At 38.8% G+C, this 24,087-nt stretch overlaps 3 protein-coding genes across 5 annotated transcripts; 1 reads left to right on the forward strand and 2 right to left on the reverse strand.

The window, feature by feature from the left end:
* Positions 64 to 4,291, reverse strand: LOC109708920 (thiamine pyrophosphokinase 3). 3 transcript variants are annotated; one of them, XM_020230857.1, is made up of 6 exons: positions 4,088 to 4,291; positions 3,850 to 3,946; positions 2,383 to 2,455; positions 1,648 to 1,749; positions 874 to 1,123; positions 64 to 430 (listed from the first exon to the last, which is right to left on the reverse strand). In XM_020230857.1, exons 1-6 carry the CDS (start codon positions 4,224 to 4,226, stop codon positions 300 to 302), a joined length of 792 nt encoding a protein of 263 aa, XP_020086446.1. In that variant the 5' UTR covers positions 4,227 to 4,291; the 3' UTR covers positions 64 to 299. The 3 variants fall into 3 exon arrangements, with proteins under 3 accessions (XP_020086446.1, XP_020086445.1, XP_020086447.1); XM_020230856.1 differs by having other exon boundaries at positions 874 to 1,126; XM_020230858.1 differs by having other exon boundaries at positions 874 to 1,126; positions 3,850 to 3,951; positions 4,088 to 4,218.
* On the forward strand, positions 16,196 to 17,122 carry LOC109708705 (protein LURP-one-related 11-like). The gene is made up of 3 exons (XM_020230521.1): positions 16,196 to 16,228; positions 16,367 to 16,570; positions 16,760 to 17,122. Exons 1-3 carry the CDS (start codon positions 16,196 to 16,198, stop codon positions 17,120 to 17,122), a joined length of 600 nt encoding a protein of 199 aa, XP_020086110.1.
* Positions 21,519 to 22,217, reverse strand: LOC109708496 (rapid alkalinization factor-like). Its single transcript, XM_020230268.1, has one exon. The coding sequence runs from the start codon at positions 22,148 to 22,150 to the stop codon at positions 21,779 to 21,781; it is 372 nt and encodes a 123-aa protein (XP_020085857.1). The 5' UTR covers positions 22,151 to 22,217; the 3' UTR covers positions 21,519 to 21,778.

Raw genomic sequence — 24,087 nt, forward strand, 5'->3', positions numbered from 1 at the left:
AAACACGCGGAAAAAAAACGAAGAAAACTGTAACTCCACTTTTCATTTTCAGTACTGGAAATATTAAAAGTTAAACTAGAATTTGACGACATTATTATTTAATAAATACTATTACAAGAGTTCACCAGATAAGAAATGAATAAGAAAAAAATTTGATGTAGTTACCTATGATGCAACAGTGTCGAGAACTATGAATTCCGCAACTTACAAAATTTGATGGATTATACATCCAAACCTGAATTACAAATAGAAACCAAGTTGATACTGATAGGCTGCAAAAATAATGTAGGAAATAGGAACTAAATCTTTTTATTTGGGTGTCGGATGGATATCGTCCAAAGAAGATCTGAATCAGAGAGAACCGTGATCTTCTCCTCGAGGGCGATGTTCGAAGTGCTTATCAAACCGCCGAAGCTCATCGCCGTGTCATCTGAAAAATCAAAGGAAAGAAATTTTGAGGTTCAAGAGGTGCCACTCTATACAATTGATGCCGCTGTATGCAAAATTGAATATGAAATTTAAGTTAAAAAGAAGAACAGAGGCTCAATTAAAATTTTCTTTTTTTGTCAGTACCCCCTTAGCTCGAGCCTTTCTTTTATTTGGGCACTTTCATTTGAGTCGATGGATTTTCCATTGGCATTTCAGGTCAAACTCAACTCATAATTTCTAATGACTATTGGCTATTCTATCGCCGAGTCCACTGTAATAGATGGAAGTTCTCGAAACCAAGAAATGCGGGCGATGTTTAACTAACTACTGAAATAAATAAATAAATAGAGTTCGGGGATTTATATGACCAAAAAGTATTGTCGAACGAGCCTCTATACTTTTTTTTATAATGAAATAAAAAAGATAGTGAAATAATGTACTGACCTAGATTCCACTTAAGACCAGTGGTAGTGGTGCTCGCTGACGGTGCACCGGCAGGAATCAACCCACAGTGTGGGCCTTCTACGGATTTCAGGACGAAGATCTCATGAGAATGGGTTCTTGGGAGAAGATATATCAAACAATCGTCTGATAGGAGGACGATACGGGTGTTTGAGAACCGATAAAGCACATTGATGTTTCCCACCTCGTGATCGAACCTTCCTCCTAGCGCACCCGCAACAAGAATGCACAACTGCTGCTAGAGAGTGTTAGTAACTAAGTTATATGGCATGTACTAGTTACAAAATTCATGCAGAAAATAAGAGGAATGTAAATAGAAATTACAAAACCAATTTTTTAAGTGAAAAAAGTATATATTTCTTTATTTGGAGTAATAAAAGTTCATAAATTGACAACCTTCTAAGAATTTTAGTTGCCAAAAGGTAATGACTACAAAGTTTCAAATAATCCAGTGTGTCATCCCATCTTTATATATGAAATCAACCTTGTATTGATCTGATGGTTGCAATCATCATTACATCCAAATATAAGGTGTGTATTCTGCATGGCACAATCAGACAAGAAGTACTTGGGAAAACTGGCAAATGATGCCAACGAAACCAAGTGTTAAGGATGGTAGAGATGGGGTTTTGTCATATATCATATATCACACTTATCTTTAACATAGGGGAGGAAAAGCAAAGAACTAATTAAACAGGGTACTATAGATGTCTGAGTCAAGGAAAGCAAATAAACTAAAGAATCTTCATGGCTTACATTAGATTTATCCAAAGTAGGTCTATTATCACAGATAAAAGCTACACATTTGTGCAGATCAGTAGTATCCTGATCATCTGCTTCATCCACTATTTTGACTTCCTGGAAAAAATAAAAACAGGCAAGATGCATATTAGCAACTAACCTTGTAATTGATACTACTCGCATACACAGGTCATTAAGCTAAAACATATCACGATAAAAACAAAAATCCTGGACAATTTCCACATCTTATATGCGACATGACAGATGATCAAGCATTTCATCACGAGAATCACCATCAATGAGTGAAACACTGAAAGGCACTGAAACTATTACCCTTTTTTTTAGATATCACACTATTCCGAAAATCTCATGCACCTACATAATGCCAATTTCTTACAAAATTAAATCTCAAACTGCATGGTATTACATCAGTCGTCAAGGAGATAATAAATGAAACTTGCTAGAACAATTGAAAAGTATCTGAAAGTAGTAAGTCTTTCTAGTGCCTGTACTGTATGGTCATGTTGTAACATGGAAGATACAATTTAGATTATCAAATCAACCATTTTTATTAAGTTATTTATGTTTTCAAATGCACATGGAAACTGTTGTAAGCACACTAAGAAATTAGGTTCATATATATTCTACCAGATTATTTCATGTCAAAGATAAGTAAAACAACCAGGGAAAAGGAAATTCATTTTGTATAATATGTTAGACCTAAAAAGAAGTAAAGCCAAAGAAAGATACCAAATTAGAATAGAACTCCTTCACGTCGTCTCTTATTGAATCCATATCTCCTTTAATTACGTCAGGCTTGTATCTAAATGATGAAAAGAGGAGAAGAAATCAGTATGATCATAGTAAGTTCCTGGACCTAGAGTATAGAAAAGGAAATGCTTAACTGCAGCAAAAAAGCACTTCAAAACTTATATTGTCATGTATTTACCTTATTATCTTAACTAGAGTATAAAGAAAAGGAAATTATATTTAAGCTACCAATTGCAGAGGGCAAACATAAAGGCATAAAACAAGTAATTTTTTTGGTGGAGTTAAGCATTTCCTTTTCTATACTCTAGGTCCAGGAACTTACTATGATCATACTGATTTCTTCTCCTCTTTTCATCATTTAGATACAAGCCTGANGCGCGTCCCTTTGTGCTCTACTTTGTTTTTACTGCATTTTCTCACCTTGGCATTTCTTTTCTTTCTTTTAACCTTTTCATTTGCAAGTAACTTGAAAAGTCACGGTTATATTTAAGCTGCTAATTGGAGAGGACAAGACTAGATCCCATCCAGTTCCATTTTGTTCTATTGTTTCTTTGACATCTATCAGCATCTTTTAACAAATTACACTATCCACAAAGCCAATATAACATCTTACTAAAACCAGATTCTGCAGAAACTGAAGTATTTCTTTGCTTTGTCATATAACTCGAAGAATGACAGCGGGATAATATTAACAGAAAGAAAAGTTTAAATGGAGATAACTTGTTGGTTGAAAGCAGCAGAGTAGATTGACAAATGGATCAGGAAAATCAACAATATGTTCTATCAAGACTGCAGGACAGGTAAATGGTTGCTCAGACTATCAAGCAATTTTCACCAGAAACCTGATATCTTTCCCAAGCTCAATTTATACAATCTTTTGACATTCTATAGAGCTTAGAAGAGTCGAGCCTGTAGCTGGGAGCCAACAAGGTGAACGAATAAGTTGAGGAGGCAGAGAGCCGTCAAACTACAAATTTAGACAATCACATAAAAGAAGTTTAAACTTAATATATGCAAAATTACTTACAAAATTACTACTAACATATCAGTTTATAAATTTTTTATCACAAATGTACGGACTGAATTTGACAAAATTCAATGAATCTGATCTGTACCTAATAATTATGGACCTGCTGCTACTACTACTACTTCCTTAAACTCAATTCCTCATTACCAGGACATTTTTCTGCTAAGATTATGCATGACAAACTCGTTTATTAAAAGGGGCCGAATATAGGCAGTGTAAGCCAGGTCAAAACCAATCTTACTCTAGCTTAAATGGAGTATAGACACATCATTCAGCAAGATAAACACCATCATCTACAAGCAAAGATAATCTTACTAAAACTATAAAGTCAAGTTAAACCACACTACGCGGCGACTTTTAAAATCATCAACCAAACACTTGCGAAACCCTAAATCAAGGTGAGCAAATTCGATCTAAACCTGTTTCGAACGTCGAGGGGGTCCTGATCGGGGAAGAGCCGTGGCATCTCGTCGTAGATCCGATTCGCCCCTCCATCCGCGCATACCCGCAACCGTGCTGCTCTACATCAAAACCCAAACACCCCACCCCAACCCATAGCACTTAGCCGCGGATCGATCGCGCAGCATAAACCCTAGGGACAAAAAAAAAAAAAAAAAAAAAAAAACCCCTAGGTGGAGAGAGGAGGAGGGGGCGTACCGTGGCTCCACAGGAGAGGGGCGAAGCGGGGGAGGCGCTGGTTGAGGACGACGAGGGCGTACGTTAGCGGGTGGCCGTTGCTCCCCGAGGGAGGCGAGGGAGGGAGGAGGAAGGTGGAGGCGTGCGTCATCACCTCCATCGCGATGCTCTGCTAACGTGCGCCGAGAATATGAATAAGCGGTGCCGCGGCAATGGCGACGAGGTGTTGTGATATATATACACACACACAGCGAGGTCGATGCCGGACACGTGTCAATTGAAGAATTGCAAGGTGTGTTGTGGATCTATCCAATGAAATTATGACACGTGGCGGAATTGATGTTTAGTAACGTGCGACGAGGGAGCATCGTACGCAGAATCGTAGATCATTTGGTTTGACTTTTAGACAAGGAACGTTGAGCGAGAGATTTGCTGGATGGGGACACGTGTACACGTGGCTTCTAGTCGAAAAAATATTTTATGCTATTTAATTAATTAGCTATAAAAAAAAATGGATCGGTTCTTTTTTAAATTTTTACAGAAAAAATATTTAAATTTTTGTGAATTTAAGAATAGAAAGGATAAGATATATATTTTCTTTTGAAGTGTATAAGTAGAATTTGTCATGTTAATTAATATATAAAAAAATATTTTTAGCACTATCCAATAAATTTTCTAAAAAATTAGTTTACGTATTTTGTTTTTGACTCCGAGTGGTCAAATTTGTACACTACTGTTCAATTTTTTACTGTTTTACAAATTTAATTGTATTGTGTAACTACTTAATTATACTTTTTTATTATTTATTTTTCAGAAAAAAATATCTAATATTTATTAGGTTGGTCATTAATATTTATTAGGTTGGTCAAATCACGAATGAGCGCAATTGACCCGGCAAGGACAATAATTGGCTCACGTAGATCGATGGAGTTTTTTAATTATATACGTGGGTATCCACGTCGCATCACATGACTTTAGTTTTTTAATTAATTAATTTTATAGCAAAAAAAAAAATGCACGTCAAAACAAATCATTTATAAAACATATTATTATATACAGAGTAAGAAGGCTTTTAGGAGTCGATTATTTTCTTTTTTGAGAAATAGGTAGCAAGCTACCTGCTTCATTCATTAAGAAAAATGAACTAGGCGTACATGATGAAGGCAGCTGAGGCCTCCTTAAAAACCGAAGGCAACCAAAAAGTCACTAAAAAAGTACAGTGTACAGAACAAACCACGGAAGTAACTAACTAAAAGAAGTAAAGAAATCAAATACGAATGTTAAAGACAGAATTTGATCACAGGACCTCGTTCCAAACTTTGGTCAAGCACTTAACACGTTCTAGGGCCCGGGAAGCATTGGGACTCGCGTCTTGGAAGATAGTGTTATTACGCTCGGTCCATATCACCCACCAAATTGCCACCAAAAGGGTGAGACTATGTGTCCTGAGCCTTGCGTTGTGAATGCTCGCTGTCTCCATCCATAGCCAGCGGACATCCCCCGATTCCAGTTCGCTTCTCTCTACAATTCCAGCACTGACTAGAAGATATCTGGCGGAGACACATTCTCGGAAGAGGTGATCACAATTTTCTGGATTTAGCGCGCAAAAAATGCAATACTGGTCCACTGTACATCCTCGACGAATCAATCTATCTGCTGTAAGTAATCTCTTGCGTAGAAGTATCCATATAAATACTTTGTACTTCGCCGGAATTCTCAGCCCCCATAGCTGGACATAAATTGTGTCTGTCACACCGCCATCAGTGATTAACTCGTAGGTGGATTTTACCGTAAATGTTTGTTTGGCCGTCCATCTCCACTTGATTATATCTGGCGTGTCCGATGGATTATATTGATTAAGGAGGTTTTTAAGTAGACTCAAATGTCGACGCCAGCCACTTGTATTCGTTCTATCGAGGCTTCTGGTTATGTATCTCCATCTCCAACCTTTCTCGTTCCAGCATTTAGAAATTGTAACCTCCTTGTTCGTGATTCTGTTATACACTTCAGGAAACTGGGTGCTGAGCGGGGTTTCTTCACACCAAATATCTATCCACATTTTAATATTTCTTCCGTCGCCTAGTACAAACGAAACACCTGTTTTAAACACCTGTCTGCAAGTCATGATGCTTCGCCACCACTGGGAATAGGGCCTGAACGCTCTTCCCTCGTACAACGGTTTCCGTCTAGTATAATATAATGCTGTAATCAACCTCCTCCATAGCAGCTGTGGCTCTGTGAAGAAGCGCCACCACCATTTGGTTAATAGAGCCGTGTTCATTGCTTCCATATCTTTAATCCCTAGTCCCCCTTCTTTTTTGCTTTTGCAAATCGATTTCCAGCTCACAAGACATGCACCCCCTGCAATTTTGGAAGAACCTTTCCAGAAAAACGATCTTCTCAATGCCTCAATACGGTTCAACACCCATTGTGGCGCTTTGTAAATAGCGAAGTAGAATAACGGGAGATTCGATAGCACCGAGTTGATCAGAACAAGTCTTCCCCCCTGTGAGAGGAGTTTTCCCTTCAAGCCTTCAATACGTTCCTCTATACGATTCACTACCGGGGCCCAGTCTTCCCTCCGCAGCGATTTAGTGTGTAGTGTCATCCCCAGGTAGCGAAACGGTAACTTGCCTACTTTACACCCCAAGATGTTGGCGAGTCTGTTAGCTCTACTAGCATTGTGTCCCAGGTAGATTAGTTCCGTCTTACTCGTATTTATCTTGAGGCCTGAGGCCCATTCAAAAATCTTCCATAGGAACAACAGATTTCGCATTGCTGACTTCTTTGGCTCAGAAAAGAATAATGTGTCATCCGCGTATTGGAGAAGCACTGTCTGACAATTACTGGTCGGACCGATACCCTGCAGTAAGTTGTTCCTTCTTGCTGTTTCCGTAATTCTAGCGAGAGCGTCTGCCACTAGGATGAATAGATAGGGCGAGAGCGGGTCACCCTGTCTCAGCCCCTTTTTTGTTTTCAGCCAACCTGTCGGCGTACCATTTACCAGTATAGCGCTTTTTGCATTGCAAATACATTGTTCAATCCAGTTCCACCATTTCTCGCTGAACCCAAGCGCCTTCATTATACCATGTAGGAAGGTCCAACTTACTTTGTCATAAGCTTTCTCGAAATCAACCTTCACGCTGACACATTCCTTACCGGATTTTGCGCACCAGTTGAGGAGTTCACTTGCAGATACGAACGAATCAGCCAGTAGACGTCCTTTCAGAAAGGCCGATTGTGATGGAGATATTATTGCCGGTAAAATGGACGCGAGCCTATTCGCCAGCACTTTAGAAATGATCTTTTGTATTCCGTTCAAGAGACAAATCGGCCGGAAGTCACCAACTTTACACGCTCCTTCTTTTTTAGGAATGAGACAAACATAAGAGTAATCTGATGATGCCGTGAAGAGCGTGTTATTTTGTAGGTCTAAGAATATGTTAAAAATGTCCTCCTTAACAGTCTCCCAGAACTTTTGGAAGAATATTAGAGGAAAACCGTCGGGTCCGGGGGCCCTGTCACTACCGAGCTGGAAAGTAGCTCTCTTGACCTCTTCTAGTGTTACCGGGCTAGTAAGGGTATCCGGGTCTGAGAGAGAGTCCCCCTGGTACAGTTCGCTCCAGTCTCCGAAGGATGAAGGTCCTTCGTCCGCCCTCCCAAAAAGACTTTTGAAGGAATGAAGAAAATAGGATCTCATTTGAATGTCGTTGTGAATTTGTCTGCCAGAGTCCTCTTCAATAAACTCAATAGTATTGCTCCGCTTCCGTCCATTGGCCACTGCATGGAAAAACTTCGTGTTTCTGTCCCCTTCTTTAAGCCAGTGTTGTTTCGCTCTCGTCTTCCATAGGATCTCTTCCTCCTTGAGAATGAGTTGCAGTTGTGATTTGAGTTCAGCACGTTTATCCTGAGTTTCCTGGGGCAGGGAACTCCGTTCCTCCATCAGATCTATAACACGAATTTTCTCCTGAAGGCACTTTATAGTGTTGGATATACTATGGAAATTCATCTTGCACCATTCCTTCATCCTGGTTCTACAGTGTCTAAGTTTCGCCGTTAGGGTGAGGATAGCCGACTTCTTGTTTGTGATCTCGTTCCACCAGATAGGTACATTATTGGAGAAGTCTTCCTTCGAGAGCCAAACCTTCTCAAATCGAAATATCCGCGTAGGGAGGTGGGTCCCTGTAGCGAGTGCTAACGGTGTGTGGTCGGAGGTAATCCTCGGTAGAGCAGATACCTTACAGTGCGGGTACGTCTGTTCCCAATCTGTTGAAACTAAAAACCTGTCAAGCTTGGCCAGGGTGGGTGAACTCTGCATATTCGACCACGTGAATTTCTGGTTAGAGATAGGCAGATCAATGACTTCGAGCTTCGCGATGAGATCAGAGAACATGTACATCGCTTTAGTGCTCCACAAACTCCCCGATCGCTCTGCTTGGTTTCTGGTGAGGTTGAAATCCCCACAGATGACCCAGTTGTTGGCGCAAATTTCGCTAAGCGATAGGAGTTCAGAACAAAAGTCTTCTTTCCCGTCCCAGGTAGGTGGCCCGTATACATTTGTTAGATAAAAGCACTTTCCAGAATCCAAATGCCTTAGCTTTAGTGTGAGCGAGTATTCTCGGCTTAACATCTCCGAACAAGAGAAAAATTTGGAGTTCCAACACGTAATTATACCACCGGAAGCCCCCCTTGCCGGAATAAAATGACATCTATCAAAACAGGAACCGCAGGACGATCGGAGGAAGGAACGAGACACAGAATCGACTTTAGATTCTTGGATACATATGACCGAAGAAAAGTGTTTCGACACAACAGACTTGACGCCACGACGCTTGACCGGGTCGTTAAGACCGCGAACGTTCCAAGTAATAATGTTAAACATAGAACTGGCGACACACACAACAGGCAACCAGAATGCCGCGAAACAAAGTGGGAAATCCACACAGTACAGACGGCCCAAAAAGCGACAAAAACCTGTATCCGAACAGACCACTAATCACCCAAGCAGAAGGAACTTATGCAGCTCCTCAGCTTCGTTATCAGTGAGCTTCACCCCACAGCGCGCACTCTTCGACACGACCTTTTTGTAGTTCCACTTGCGCGCGAGGTTCTTCGAGCTATTGCTTTCCCCTTCCATAAGGATAGTTTTTCGACGCTTCGCTCGCTCTAGCGCCGGAACCTTTGCCACAGATAGCAGCCTCGCACTAGATCTGGTCGGCCCCTTCTGATCGCCCAGGGAACAACCGTCTTCTCTGACCAGATGGGGAGACTTCAAGGGAGTCAGACGAGCATCACCATTCGATCCGGTTAAAGCGCCGACCGACAACGTAGTATAGTCCGGATCGTCGCCCCCACCCACGTGTACAAGCTCGTCGCCTCCGATCCTCACATTGGACCGTCGCCCTCTAACTGAACCACCCACGTGTACAAGCAGTCCGCCTCCTTCGTGCAGGTCCGAGGCCGTGAGCCCCAGCCCGGGCGAAGCACCTCCGATCCTCACATTGGACCCCGATCCGTTGCCTCGATGCGCCAGGTCCGGGAATTGGGGTCCCCTAATCGGAGGACGATCGCCAGAGGGAGCATCGGCCGACCACTCGAAGCATCCAGGGCCTTCAACTACCTCCAGTAACTTGGGGCCACCCATGGGGCCTAGTAAGTTGGGTGTTGGGCCCGGCCACATTCGATCCTTAGGGGGAGGGAAAGATTTGAGGACCCCTAAAAGCCCCAACAGCTGCTTAGGTCCAAATGGCCCCCACACAGCTCCTGAGTAGTGGTAATAGTAGATGGGCCCCTGCAGAGAACCAGTGGCGGGCCCCAATCCAGATCCAACAAGCCACTTTCCTCCAGTGGGGCCTGCTTCCCTCGAAATGTGTGCAATACCCGCTCCGTCTGGCTCCGCGAGGCACCAATGGAAGGCCCACTGCTTACAGATGAGAATATCCGACCCGGAGCTCGAGGAGGATAGGGAAACCAGCGAGTAAATATTTCTACGCTTTTCCCAGGTAGAGAAATAAAAGCAATAAGCCCCCTTAGTCAACCTTTCAGGGTACGGCTTCCAGGGCCAAGCCCCTGGACTTTCAAATGCTCCTTGATAGGTCAGAGATCCATCTAAGGGGCGAAAGATCTCCATGAGTGGCCTGGGGTGGGGGGCGCCGCCTGACAGCGAGTCGCTTCTCACACCGTCATTGTCAGCTATCACAGAAAATGCTGCCTCCGTACCCGTCGAGTTCAAACGCTGGTCCGTTCCATTACGCATTCCAAAGATCGCCGGAACAGATCCGAGCTTCGTCCCAGCAATCGCCGGAACGACCGAGAGCTTCTTTCCGTCGTGCCGTTCGTTCGGCACATCCGAAGTAGGCGAGACCGAGCGCTTCTTTCCGTCATGCCGTTCGTACGACACATCCGAAGTGGGCGACGTCTTCAGTTGAGAGGGTTTACCATGGGTGTAAGTCGCTCGACGCCTATCCCGAATTTCAGAAGAGTTCCACGACGCTTCGTAGCTCGAGGAACCGCCAGCTGACGACCGTCGCCCTCTAACTGAACCACCTGAGCGGCGCTGAGCCTCTTCTCCAGTCTGCTGCGGCTCATGTTGGTCCATCCTCTCGTTGGGCGGATTGCCAGGGGCGACAAAATCCCGACGCCCCCATCGCTCCAGTTGGATGAGCACCGACCGCGACCAATCACCCACGGTAATTTCAAGATTTTCTGGAATATCTGAGAGATAATTCACAGAGATGAGGCATCGGTATCCCGTGAGATCGACCATGCGGATCGACGAATCATCCGCGCGAATGAACCGACCAAAGCCACCAACGAGCGCCGCCACCGTGCGGGATGACCAGCACTCGTATGGTAGGCTTACCAGCCGTATCCACACATTGTACGTCAGCTGCGCCCTACGAGCACCACTCCAGGGATTCCAGGGGTAACATTGTAGTCTGAGCTCCTCCAGAGAGAGTATCTCTCTACGGAGAAGCTGCTCGCTCGGCACCCACTCGGGAAGAAAGATAACGAAGTCGCGTTCGCTGCACTTGGCAACATGGAAATCAGTAGAGAAGCCCCCGAAGCGGCTCGCCAACTTATTAGCAATTGTCTCCTGTGGGAAGTGGCCGAGGGTTTTCGGAGGCAGAACATCTACTAGTATTGCGTTGCGACAATGGTTCTGTCTGGTGTGGAACTCCTCCGTCAACGGGACGAAAGCGCTGAGGTAAGAAGGTCGAGCGCGCATGGCTCTGTACACGCTCATCGGAAGCCGCTCCATGCAGGTTCTAGCAAAGTGCCCTTTCTTGAAGCACCTCCAACACCGGATGGTGCCTCGGCAGTTGAACGCCTTGTGGTTGTTACCGAAGCACCTGTAGCACTTCCCACTGAGAGAACTACTTCCAGGGGGGGCGGGGAAGGAAAAAAATTTAATGGATTGTCGAGAGTGTTGAGTTGGTTTCGGTTTCGGTTTGGGGGTAAGGAGGGCCTCCTTATACGTCCTCTTTATACTGGTTGAAACGGTGGGTTTAGATTCCACACACTCCCTGTCTGACCTCCTTCTTTCTCGCGTGAGGGACGTGTCGCAAGTTCGCTGTATGGGTGCTTCGTCCACGGGGTGAAAGGTAGTAGTATGAGTTAATGCGCATCCTGCCTGATCCGCCCACCACACCTTCTTGGAAGAAGCACTTCCATCAATGCTAGGTATGCCCGGGTTGGTGTCCCCATTAATGCGGGGAACCTTGGTCGAGTTGGGTTTATATGTCGGTTGATGCAATCTACTCCCCAACCTCCCTAGTAGTGGTAGTCCAGCCGAAGTCGCGGGAACGAGGAACGTACCTGCTGGATCCTCCTTACACCATCGAGATAACCTGCTCCGGTGTCCTGCCTCCTTCCCTGTCTTCTTTTCATAAGGTAACTCCTCGACTTTCTCCTTGCCCTTCCCCTTTTCTTTCTCCCTTCCCTTCTCCCTTCCCTTCTCTCTGTCCCCTGTTTTCTTCCCTTCCTTCTTGTCCGAGGCGAGAGGAAGCAGGCGATCGGAGGAGACGGTGGCGCCCCTGCCGGGGGACGAAGGCGCTGTTACTTCGTCCATTAATCTTTGTTACATGGAGCCTTAATATCAAATGTGCTCTAAAAATAGGAGTCGATTATTTTCACTTCCGACAATTTGAGACTACTTGATCACCAAAAATAAATATCATAAAATTTAAATTTAGTTTTCAATAAAATTTTAAAAAATTATATTATATTTAGCCATGTTGATCGTCGATTCAAATTTCTCATCATTTGAAATAATATGTTAGTTATAAAAGTATTCTAATTCAAATCTAATTAATATTTGATATCTAATAGTGAAATAAAATTTTGTTTGAAGAAAGTGATGCCACAAGGAGCTTGCGAAGGCTTGATTTAGAAACATTATTTGACTTCGATATACAACTTGGAATATTTGGAAATTCATTTGAATCCAGATGTCTAAATGGATAAAAAAATTTAGTGGGAAACTCTACAAAGACGCTTTCGTGGGGAACTTTAGTGCTGTTGACATGTGTTATTTTTGCCTTTACAGAAGGGTTCGTTGAATTTTTTTAATACTAATATCTCAAAAGAACTTTTTGATAAATGTAAAAGTTTCATATGACTGCGAATCGAGGCCTCTTAAACGAGACGTAATTAAAGAGCGCCCCACTAAAGTTTTTTTCCATCTAAATTGCGCTTCTGGTGTCCTAATGCATGCAGCCCACTCATCCAAGATCTTGCATGCACTTCAACCTCGATCGCATCAGATTACTTACAGGAGTAGCACAAGAGTTATGGACCCAATCTAAACCCGCATAAGTTAATAAAGAATGTGATATATCGATCAGACGTAAGCCTACTAGATTTGAACCCAGTAGTACATATATCAATTCTAATGGCTTTGTTGGTGGAGCTAAGCTTAAAGTATAGAGTAATAAGCAAGGAGTTAATTAACAATCTCCATGAAGCAAAAAACTGTAGTACGTACTTACCGATGGTTTAACTTGGTAAATGCTACGTTCGTATCTCTTAATAATTATGAAAAACTAGAATATTCCAGTAATGAGGATGAACGCATAACAAATCACGCAAACATCAATTATTTATAGGTGGAAATCGGAATTTGTTTAGGAATTTGGTGCAATTAAACATAATCAACTCAGTAAGGCCATAGATCACATCTAAGATGCTGCATGTATGTTGCATCGATCTTTAAATATTGAAGATCCCTGTAGGGACTAAGAAAACAATACGTACGAATCAAATAAACTGTTGAGATGAACACGTACGTAAATAATAAAATGGTCCTTCCTTTGTTTTTTAATTTATTGTAGAACTAACTAACATGTGAGACATATGTTGAGGAACAAAGAGCACATGCTCAGCCGTCTTCTTTGTTTATCATCATGAATGTTACACGAGATTGGACTTAATTAGAAAACAAAAGAATAATATAAATTCATATACATAAAGAACTTAAGTTGGTTTACTAATTTTTGGGCAAATACTCTAGAGCTTTTGTTCATGATCAGGCACATGCATATTGCGATTCACAGATGCATCGATCACTAGTCAAATATGAAAAGTTCTGAAAATAATTAGTATATATATATAGTGCAAAGCATATGAAGATAGAAATTTTAACTCATTAAATGTGGGATGCAGGAATTTAAATTTATGACTACATGAAATTGAGATGGTTTTGCACATTTCATACGTTTTTCCCTTTCATCTACAACCAGGAAGAAAAGTCAAATGAAGCATTAAGATAATTTTTCTAGTTAATTAATTATAATGAACTTCCTTGTCTTGATCGGTCCCGCGACACGTGGCAGATCACGAAGCAATCCAAAGTGAGGATCACATTAATTAATTAATCCAAGAACATGATTACTGATAACATGTTCTTATCAGGGTACTTGTATCATATGAGTTTAGATGAGTTCTACTTTGGCCTATATGCTCTATCTACTTTATAATCTATTCATGAACTAAGCTGTTGCTTAATTGCATGTGTTAGTAGTGCGCTAATTACAATGAGATATATCATGCGTAATACAACAACCCATTTTCCTCAAACTATCAAGATAATTCTTAATCTAACTTTGTCAATTAAAAATGATAATATTTCAACCCATTTTCCTAAAAGCAGGTGTCAGATTTACAATAACTGGTATTAGAGCGGGTTGTAGATTCTCAACAATTAAAGTTTAGTATTAACTATAAAAGGATTTAAAGACATAATTTTTGTACATGAAAAGAGGAGGTATTTGTATTAAGCTATGTATGACCCCTTCAAACTTTTGCTGTTGCTATTGTGAGCACTATCAAAGGATATATAATTTAAGTATATATTTAACTCCTTAACTAACTTGCCAGCTATATTTTTCTGCTTATATATGTCACATGATTGAAGCAATTCCCTTGATTTGAATTATTATCTTCCAATGACTTGTTTAACCTGAATAATTTTTATGCATATATAAATGATACAAGCCATTTTAAGCTAATTATCATTATAATGACTAACACAAGAAATACTAATTAGGCTCTTTGATTAAATAATTTTTAATTCCTTCTTATCCACACATGGTCTAGAGAATAATAAAGACATAAATTGTTGTATGGACCCCCCTTATAAGCTAGGGAGCCAACACCATGGCAATTTGTTTATAAGTTCACGAAAAACCAAAAAAGCTAAACTTTATCATAATTTTTCTCAAAAGTGTTATTCTGGATTTATTAGTTATTAAACTTAGTGCACATTAAAAAATTTAGTTCTACTGACATAAAGCATCAGCTTCATGACTAATTATATTATAAAAGTAATGCAATGTTATTTAATGTATACTATATATATGCTTCAAAACATTTTCTTTGTCTTTATATATAAAACACTAACATTGATCCAAAGGACTACAAAATGAAATTCGTACTAGTACTTCACTTGCTATATATTTAGATATTAAGGCACGAGGGGAAAAAGATTTAATAATTAGTGCAGCTGCACCAACCATGCATGCATGATTGTATATACACAAACTAATTGAATATTCGATCTTTTGCATACAAATGTATTGCTTCTAAAAGCTTAAAACTAAAAATTTCTTTCTAAAAATTATGTAAAATTGAGTAAATATCTATATATGTGTGACACCTAAAGTTGGTATTTTAAAATCTCTTCTTTTTTGCTTTCGGGGAAAAAGAAAAAAAAATGCTCTCTTCTTTTTATTACCATTTCAATATTTGCACATGCTGATAGAAAAAGATATATATATTCAATAGTCTGAGAAATTAAGGCGAATTGCGCAATTTATTTTATAAAATTAAATATCCCTTTTGCACAAAAATTATTTACCAAAGTCTCAATGGCAATAGGTGATTGTAACACTCAAACTGCTAATTTCTAAAGTATTAATTTGTAACATTTTATAAGACTCTTATAAACAAATAAATGAAGTATTAAAAACTACTCAAAATTAAATATTGTTATATTTTTATGTTCTTCCACTATATATATACTAAAACTTACACGCGAAGGGTTCTTAATTAAATTCAATTCATTTATAAACCGATCAATCATATCTCCAATTTCAACTCCATGACATAAACGTGAGAACACAAACCCTGGAGCTGCCAAAGCCAAAAAATGTAGATAAAAATTTTGCAAACACCACCTCAACTATTGTCCATTTTCAAAAAGGTCTCTTAATTACTTAATTTACCTTATTGTTTATTAATATCCTCGTAACTTTTTTAGCTTGCTCTAATTAGTTAAGTTATAAGTCGTTGAGTGTACCTATTTCATTTGCTAAAACCTAGTTAAAAACAAAATATTTAATAAGATTATTGATAAGTTTAATAGCATTTTTACTTAACTCGGTAAAGTTATTTCAATTCATAAAAATAAAAGTTGAAATAAATAAAAGTTGGGGGGTTTGAGGGGATCTTGTGTACCTTTTTCTTACCCAAAAAAGAAAAGAAAAGAAAAATAGAGTCAATACATGGTTGTTCCCTCGTGAGGCATCTCAACTATTTAAAACCCTAACTTTTTTAATGGATAATTAAAAACCCTAATCACTCAAGTACATTGTACTCGGCGAATCACGAAGCGCCACGTATCCACAGGGCATGTGGGCCCCGCATGACGTGCACGCGGTCTCTGTACACTCCGTCCACGTTTATATAAAAGCATAAGGAGAAGATGTAGCACAAATGAAGGAAAAACAAACACAAATGAGTGAAATGGTTCAAATGACCAAGGTTCATCCTCTTCCTTCTTCTTCTTCTTCGTCCTCGCAGTCATCGTCGTCGTCGAGCATTACGCAACGGAGAGAGATTTATACAGTATGGATGAAATCATTGGTGTTTAATGGAAATGGTTGCACCATTTACGATTCCGACGGTCGGATAGTTTACCGTGTCGATAACTACGATTGCAAGTGTAGCGCCGAAGTCTTTTTAATGGATCATAGTGGCAAAACACTTCTCAAGATCCTAAGAAAGGTATCATTAAGTTCATTTTAATCTGATCTCTGATGCGTACGCCAAGTTATAAAAGTTTGTTCGACCTTATTACTATGTTTACTTTTGAGATTCAAAATCTCATTCATACTGCTTTCTATAGTAAAAGTAGGTCGTAATGTAGGAACTGCATGGGTTGTTTCTTATCTTGTTCTTGACTCCTTTGTGCAGAAACTTCGACTTTTTGGTCAATGGGAGGGACATCGATGCTGCGGCGCAGATGGTGAAGGGGAGGAGCCATGGTTTAGGGTTCAAAAAGCTTGTGGAAGTTTGAGGAGAAGCCAATCTAGTGAAGCATGCACAGTTAGGGTTGGATGTGGAACATGCTTTAAGATTGATGGATGGGCACATAAATCAGAGTATAGGATTAAGAGCATGGATGGGGAGGTAGTTGCAGGGGTAAAGAGGAAGCAAACAACTAATGGGGTTGTGTTGGGAGAGGATGTGTTGAGCCTAGTGGTTGAGCCCAGTGTGGATCACTTACTCATCATGGGTTTGGTTGTGGTTTGTGGCCTAATCAATCACTGCATGTGAAAAAAAAAGAAAAAAAAAGAAAAAAAAAAAAACTTAATTTCCTTTTGTGACAATTTATATTTTTGTTTCCTTTTAATTACTTCTTTTTGGAATGTATACGATCGAGATTCTTTGAATTGTAGTTTGGATAAAGGGAAAAAGTTGAGGGAAATTTCGAACAGAAAGAATGAGAAACTTGAAGAATGTTTGTACAAACTACAGCCCATTATCAACTTCAATTGTTTCATTTATTACACCTAATGAATAATATTCAATATATACCTCCTCCATGCATGCTTTATCAAACAAAATTATCTCCTACATGTGCCCTTCATGGTAGCATGTGGTGTATTTATTAATAGATATATAATTTCATCTACCATATCTTTCGACAGGATGGCACGATTTTCTGAACAAGAGATAAAGGAATATTGCTTATTAATAATAATTAGTGGTAGCACTATTGGATCCCCACTTCCCAGCCCTCAGGTTGATCTTCAAACTTTTTGATAGATTCAAAAGATAAATTTGAATTAAATGAGAGAAAGTTAAATAATACCAGGAGTCTACTAGTATTTGAAACTGAAATTAAATAAGATTATGAGCCTTGTGATATTCGAAGAAATTAAATGAGGCTTCCAAGACCTAAAATTGCATTAATGAGAATTAAGTAGGAAAAAATTGTGCTATTCAAAAACTATGCAGGAGATTAGAATTGATTATGAAGCTATTTTCTATTAGAATTGATCATAAAAGGGGCAATGTTCAAAACTTTTGAAATTCGAAATAAAGAATTTTGGAATATGATGACACATAATAATTAATGTACGTTAATATTCTCCTACTACTATTTTTGTTAGGGGGCCACTCTCATTGTATGCAATTTACTTGTTAAATAAATGAACATACGGCCATTAGCTCGAGGTACGTACATATATCATTGACTTTTTGAATATAGTAATCACATATATGAATAATTATACATATATCTTTCTTATATATAATTATAAAATATATAATTTTATGATAATTTAAGTTTTTAAAGATACATGGTTAGTTTACGCCATTGATCATACTGACTCAGCAGACACTGCATATCTGTCCGTTGTATCCCTCACAGACCGTGTCGTGCCAGACCAAATTGGGCTGATATGGCTCGATCTAACTAGGCCCGATTGATCAGGTCGTGCCTTCTCGGCATGTATCAATTGCAGGCCATTGAATTTACATCCAACACCAGCACCTGCGCCTCGAATTTGTAACGTTTTCAATCGGAAAAATTCATGTTGGGTTTAATTTCTAGCTAGTTCAATTCTAAGAAAATTGGAAAATCAGACAGAAAGAGGGAGAGAGATTGCAAAAAAATAATTTGCCTTCACTTCCATAATCGCGACAACTTAAACATTTGATATTTCTAAAAGCATTTTACTTTATTTACTTCCTTCTAAAATATTTGATACTTCCAAAAGTATACTGTTAGAAAGAGCATTATTAATTACTTACACCTAATATTTTCATGTGTTCATGTTTAATTCACACTAGCCGTCAAATCGTAACCTATTCTTCAATTAATAACTGAATGGTTGGAGTGAAAACATTGAATGTGTAACGTTCAACCGAACCAAAAGTATTAGATGGATTAAAAGTTAATCGATTTATGATCCGATAAAGTAATTAAATTAAGCTAAAAAGTACAGTGTAATGTGGAATAGCTAAATTTTAATTTAAAACACGTAAGTCGACTATGTTCATAGTATTGTAAAAGTTAGTATTCACCAAATTACTAGGATTCTACAGTACACAAACGATAAAAATTTATGAAAAATACGATACGAGACTTAAACCATTGACCTCTGGAGCACGCCCAATGTATACATTTAGTGCAAAAATAATCAAGTAATTAAGTATAATTAGTTCGTATTATGCAAATAGGATCCCTTACATTTATTGAAGTACGAACATTAATTTTTTAGGTAAATTTAATAAGCTCACGGATAATTGAAACCATCCAATTTCCCTCCTCTTTCTTTCTCTCTCTTTCTCTCTATATGTATGTGTATACATAATAACACACACTCATGCATCTCATGTGTGTACTCACTGAGCCCTCACATAAATTCACAGCAACCCTTTTACACCCATCCAATCAGTAAAGCCCATTTTGCAAATTTTGATTTGCTACTTTTTTCGTATTATAATTAGTACTTTATTATAAGTTGTACTATTGTGTTGTCATTAATTGCACTAACTACTTCGATTAAAACCTTGCAACTAAGCATTTACTGTTATAACATGATTGAGGCTACTATTTAAATTATCTAAAAACTAAATTTTATAATTTTTTGATAGCATCAATTTTCTGATCTAGAGAGTCCTAAAATAAACAAATAAAAAATAAATTTTTTATAAAAAACTAGGATAGAGGACTATTTTTGGATTAGAGGTACTAATATTACTTTATATAGAAAAAAAAAACTATCAAATTAATTTTCGCCCACTTTAAAATAATTCTATACTGTTAAACTTGCAACCTCATACCGACCATTAAGATAGTTGAATTTTGAGACTTTCCGAGCACTAGACTAATAATATTGAAAAATTATAAAATTGAGCTTTTAAATATTTCAAATGGTGTAAATTAAGTCTAATAAAATAGATCGTCGATTCAGATGTTCCTTAACCTAAAATAAAAAAGGAGCATGAAAACATATCTGTGCTCCTAGAAGAATAATAACCTCACTCACTATACAATTCGTAAGTATAACACTAATATACAATTAAAAATCTGCATACTATATTAAGATATCAGTACATCAACAATATATGTAAACATTAATTTTGCATAATAATAATAATTATTGTAAAATCAGTACTTATTTTGATAATGGTTGTATTGGGTCAATTCGGCGCGGACAGCTGGCAAGCGGGGATTACATCCATGATCTATGTCAAAACGGTGGACCGGGAGTATATAAGACTCGCCAGAAGATATGAGCCGCGTTTGTTCTAAAAGTTGTAACAACCACAAGTGGTTATGAGCAGTTCCAATCGGTCGAAGGTAGTCCTCCAAATCAGGAGATAGTGGCCGATCGTGCAATGACGATAACTGAACGCAAGGGCAACTTTATAAATAGGCATACGGCACCCTGAAAAAGGATCTTCGTCCCTGCGCACAAAAGACCATCTTTATTTCCCTGCAATCTTTCTTCCTCGCATTTACCGCTTTTTCCTAGGAGTAGTTCTTGTAACTTAGATATTCGAAGTCTGTCTGCCCTCTCGGCATCACTCCCCTATTCTTATACTTTTTCATTTTCTATTCAATAGAAAGTCACGTTCGGCTATTCAGGCCGACCAGATTTCGTGTTGTGCTAGTCGTTCAGCTCATCTTTCAGTCAAATTCTGGGCTTCCCCTCTTCATTCGGCTCATCCCACTGAAACGAGTTTACTGTAGAGGTCTTCGAACCCGGCTGATTCGATCTCTCATCGGCTGAATCGCTTGATCCGTCGTTGGCGCAAACTTCGAGGGTCACCATCCGCGGCCGCTCATCATCCCGACGTTCTTCCCGAGGAGAATTTTTGACCAGGTCAAGGGTCGGGACTTTCGACCACCAACAGGTTGTTTGGAATTCAACAATAAAAACGTCCACCGCCACCAAAAAAATAAATAAACAAAAAATATGGATGAAAACAAAAAAAGAATTGCACCAGATTTTTTAAAAAATTTAATCCGAACTATTTTCTGAATCTCTCTCTCATAGCTTAGTCACAAATTAGCCGTACACCTCCGCCAAACTCCTTTAATTAGCCACAGCTAATTATGCGGCTTAATTAAGTTCTCCTCGTGGCCGTACACCACTATAATTGCTACATAATAACGTTTCCCATCCTATTATAATTATTAAAATTATTTTAATTCATTTAAATTTTATAAATTTAGATATTTATTCTAATCTATTTACGATTTAAGAAAAAGAAAAGAAAAAAAAACTGAAATTTTCTTCCCACTTTCCTAGGTTGCCTCCGAGAAAGAGCATGCACAATAATTTAAAGTTAAAGCAAATCTAAAAATTTAAGATAAAAAAAAGCTTACAAACGTACAAACCCATATAAAAAAATTCCATCTCCAAAAATAAAAAAAAGGGGAAGAGTTCTACTAAAATATTCGAACTAGCACAATAATTAATCTTTCATGTTTAATAATAATGACAATAAATAATACCATCAATTGGTAGGTTGAGTTAGTGGACACTTTCTACACCCAACATAAATTTTTTAGTCAAATCATCATGTTAATTAATTAAAGGGCCATTTTTGTCGCACGTAAATTTAAACTGGTAATTGCAATAAAAAATTTCCTTAAAGTAATTTTTTTTTTTCCATTTGATTATAATAACATTTTCACGCATTAAACAACTTATTGAAACGATCTCATATGTATTTTTTTTTAAATTTTTTTTATTATTTTGGCTCCTTCACCTACCAGCAACCAAATACAAAATGATTAAAACTAATAACACCAACAATTACACGAATCCTACCTCCCAACACCACCCAAATCCACCATTTCACTTCCAAGCAAAATAAAATAAGAACATTCAGGAATTTGAAAATGTTTCGCCAACTATGCTAAGTTCGTGACATTAAGCTGTCAGAGAACGGTGTTTCTGATATTTTTGATCAGGAGGTGCGGCACTGGGTGATGGCGGAGCAGCCGCGGGAGTAAGGGTTGGCCTGGGCGCCGGGCTGGCAGTTGTAGTAGGAGGCGCCGCGCTGCGAGCACGGCACACTGTCGCTGCTCAGTGCGTTGTATCCGATGTAGTTCGACGTCGCCAGCGACCGACGGCTCCCGAACTCCGAGCTCAGCCCGTACTCCTCCTCGCCCGCGCCGCCGCACTCCCCCACCGTCCCCGCGCACGCCGAATTCCTCGCCCAGACCAGCTCCTCCGCGCGGCGTAGGCCGACACTGTTACCGGCCGAGCCCAGGGATGAGATCACCGCAAAACATGCGGCGGCGAGGAGAAGCAGCGCTGTTTCGCGTGGCCGCGCCATCGGTGTATATCAGTATATGGTAGTTGCTCTTATATGTTGTTATTGTGTTTGTAGGATTAAAGAGAGGGGGTGGTGGAGTGGTTTATATAGGAAAAAAAAAAAAAAAAAAAAAAAAAAAAAAATGGGTAGGGGAAAATGGCACCTATTTTCGGTAGAATTACCAGAATGCCATTTGACTAAATATATTAAATTACTAATAAGTAGATGACTCTAATAACACATCTCTATTTTTTGCTATTTTCTACTATATTGATTTTATAGATAATATGATATCACAGTTAGTTCGAAATTCTCTCAATTCTAAAATGTCGTGAATTTAAAACTCAAACCCACCAGAAGAGCGAGTGTGATTGCTCAATCTTTGAATAACAACTTTCATAATATTTATATTTATAAATTTTGAAGGATTTAAAGTGGTATGTATGATTAAAGGATATGTAGGAAAACTTGGTTTAGGTTTTGTGTAGAAATGAGAATGAGGAGATTAAGGACTTGGGTCAGAATCAATTATATGTAAAGTTTTGGACTTGGCTTCAAGTTTAGTTTGATTCTTTCAGCTTAAACAAAAATTTGTGTTTGCGTCACCGGTAGCGACGTGCCAACTATCCTTGATTATGCTAAATCTTAGAGGACGGAGAGTCGTTCGAGTGATACTAAAAAAATTAGATTCTAAGTAATCCAATTAATTATGTCTTAAACAATCGATCGGATATAAACGTTTGATAAGATGATTATGATTGAGGAGCAAGTGACGGTGGTGTCAGCAAAGAGAAAGATTGAGCTACATCACGAATCAAAAGAATTATTATATATATGTAAAATAATTTGAACGCCGAATTGTCTGTTCTGATATCATATGAAAGAAACTACTAATCTTTTAAAGTCTAAATCACGAGAAAGCATTGCTTTGAATGATTTATATTCAGCAATTTAAAAAAAAAAAAAATTTTGATACTATATTTTATTGTCATTTTTGTCCAAGTTTGCGTCTCTTCCAAAATTTTTACCTAGTAATTTAATGAACTTAATATTAAATCATTTTCGACTCCCAACACTTTTTTGACCCATTCGTCCTGTGTGTGGTGGTGCTGATGCTTCCTCTCATCTCACACCATTTTACATGTCGTTCAGTTCACCAACTCCCCCAGTTAAGATCGATGCCCAGATGACCCCACCATGTCTCTCTCTCTCTCCCTTTAGCTTATTTTCATTTAGATATTCTGAGATTATCATCTTGGGTTTTTATATACACAAATTTTTGTGTTATCTGAAGGTCAGGTTCGCATCGGATATTGATCGTGTTCGGTGTCGAGTACGTTGTCAGTCGATTGGATATCTGAATCTAAACTCGACGGATTAGAGCCTAAGTTCAAAATCTTAGGTGGTTGATATAAAAATTCTTATGGAAAGTCAAAAATAACATCTTTGGGTGCGAGAGAGAAATAAATTAATGAAAGGTATAGTAAGCTTTGGAGCAACTATAATTCAATTTGAAGTTGAAAGTGATAATTGGCTATTTGTTGGTCCCAACCTAGGCTTGCATATAAATGGTTTTAGCTTGATTCCAAAGTTAGGTTCAAAATCAATATCAGGATGAGATTGAGCATTATCCAAATTGATTAGGGTGGATGGCCAATACTAAAACTAAAACCAAGTTACAAAGTTGGAAAATTTGGGAAAATAAAAGATGGCTTTGTCGAAGTAGAGAACTCAACCAAGTGATTAAGTATTATGATTTGTTTGGTCACACTTCTGCTTCATATTTTTGATTTTCGCAAAACCAAAATTAACGTTTTTTGAGCGAACGGGCACCGAATGCTTTGCTCTAATCGAGATAAAACCTTATTCAAACTATTGAACACATATTGTGAGGACCAAGTCAATCATTTTAATTTAATGTTGGGGTAATTAAAAATTTGAGGTTACCAAGTACAAGT

The sequence above is a fragment of the Ananas comosus genome, linkage group 4 (genome assembly GCF_001540865.1).
Source record: "Ananas comosus cultivar F153 linkage group 4, ASM154086v1, whole genome shotgun sequence".
NCBI lineage: Eukaryota > Viridiplantae > Streptophyta > Magnoliopsida > Poales > Bromeliaceae > Ananas > Ananas comosus.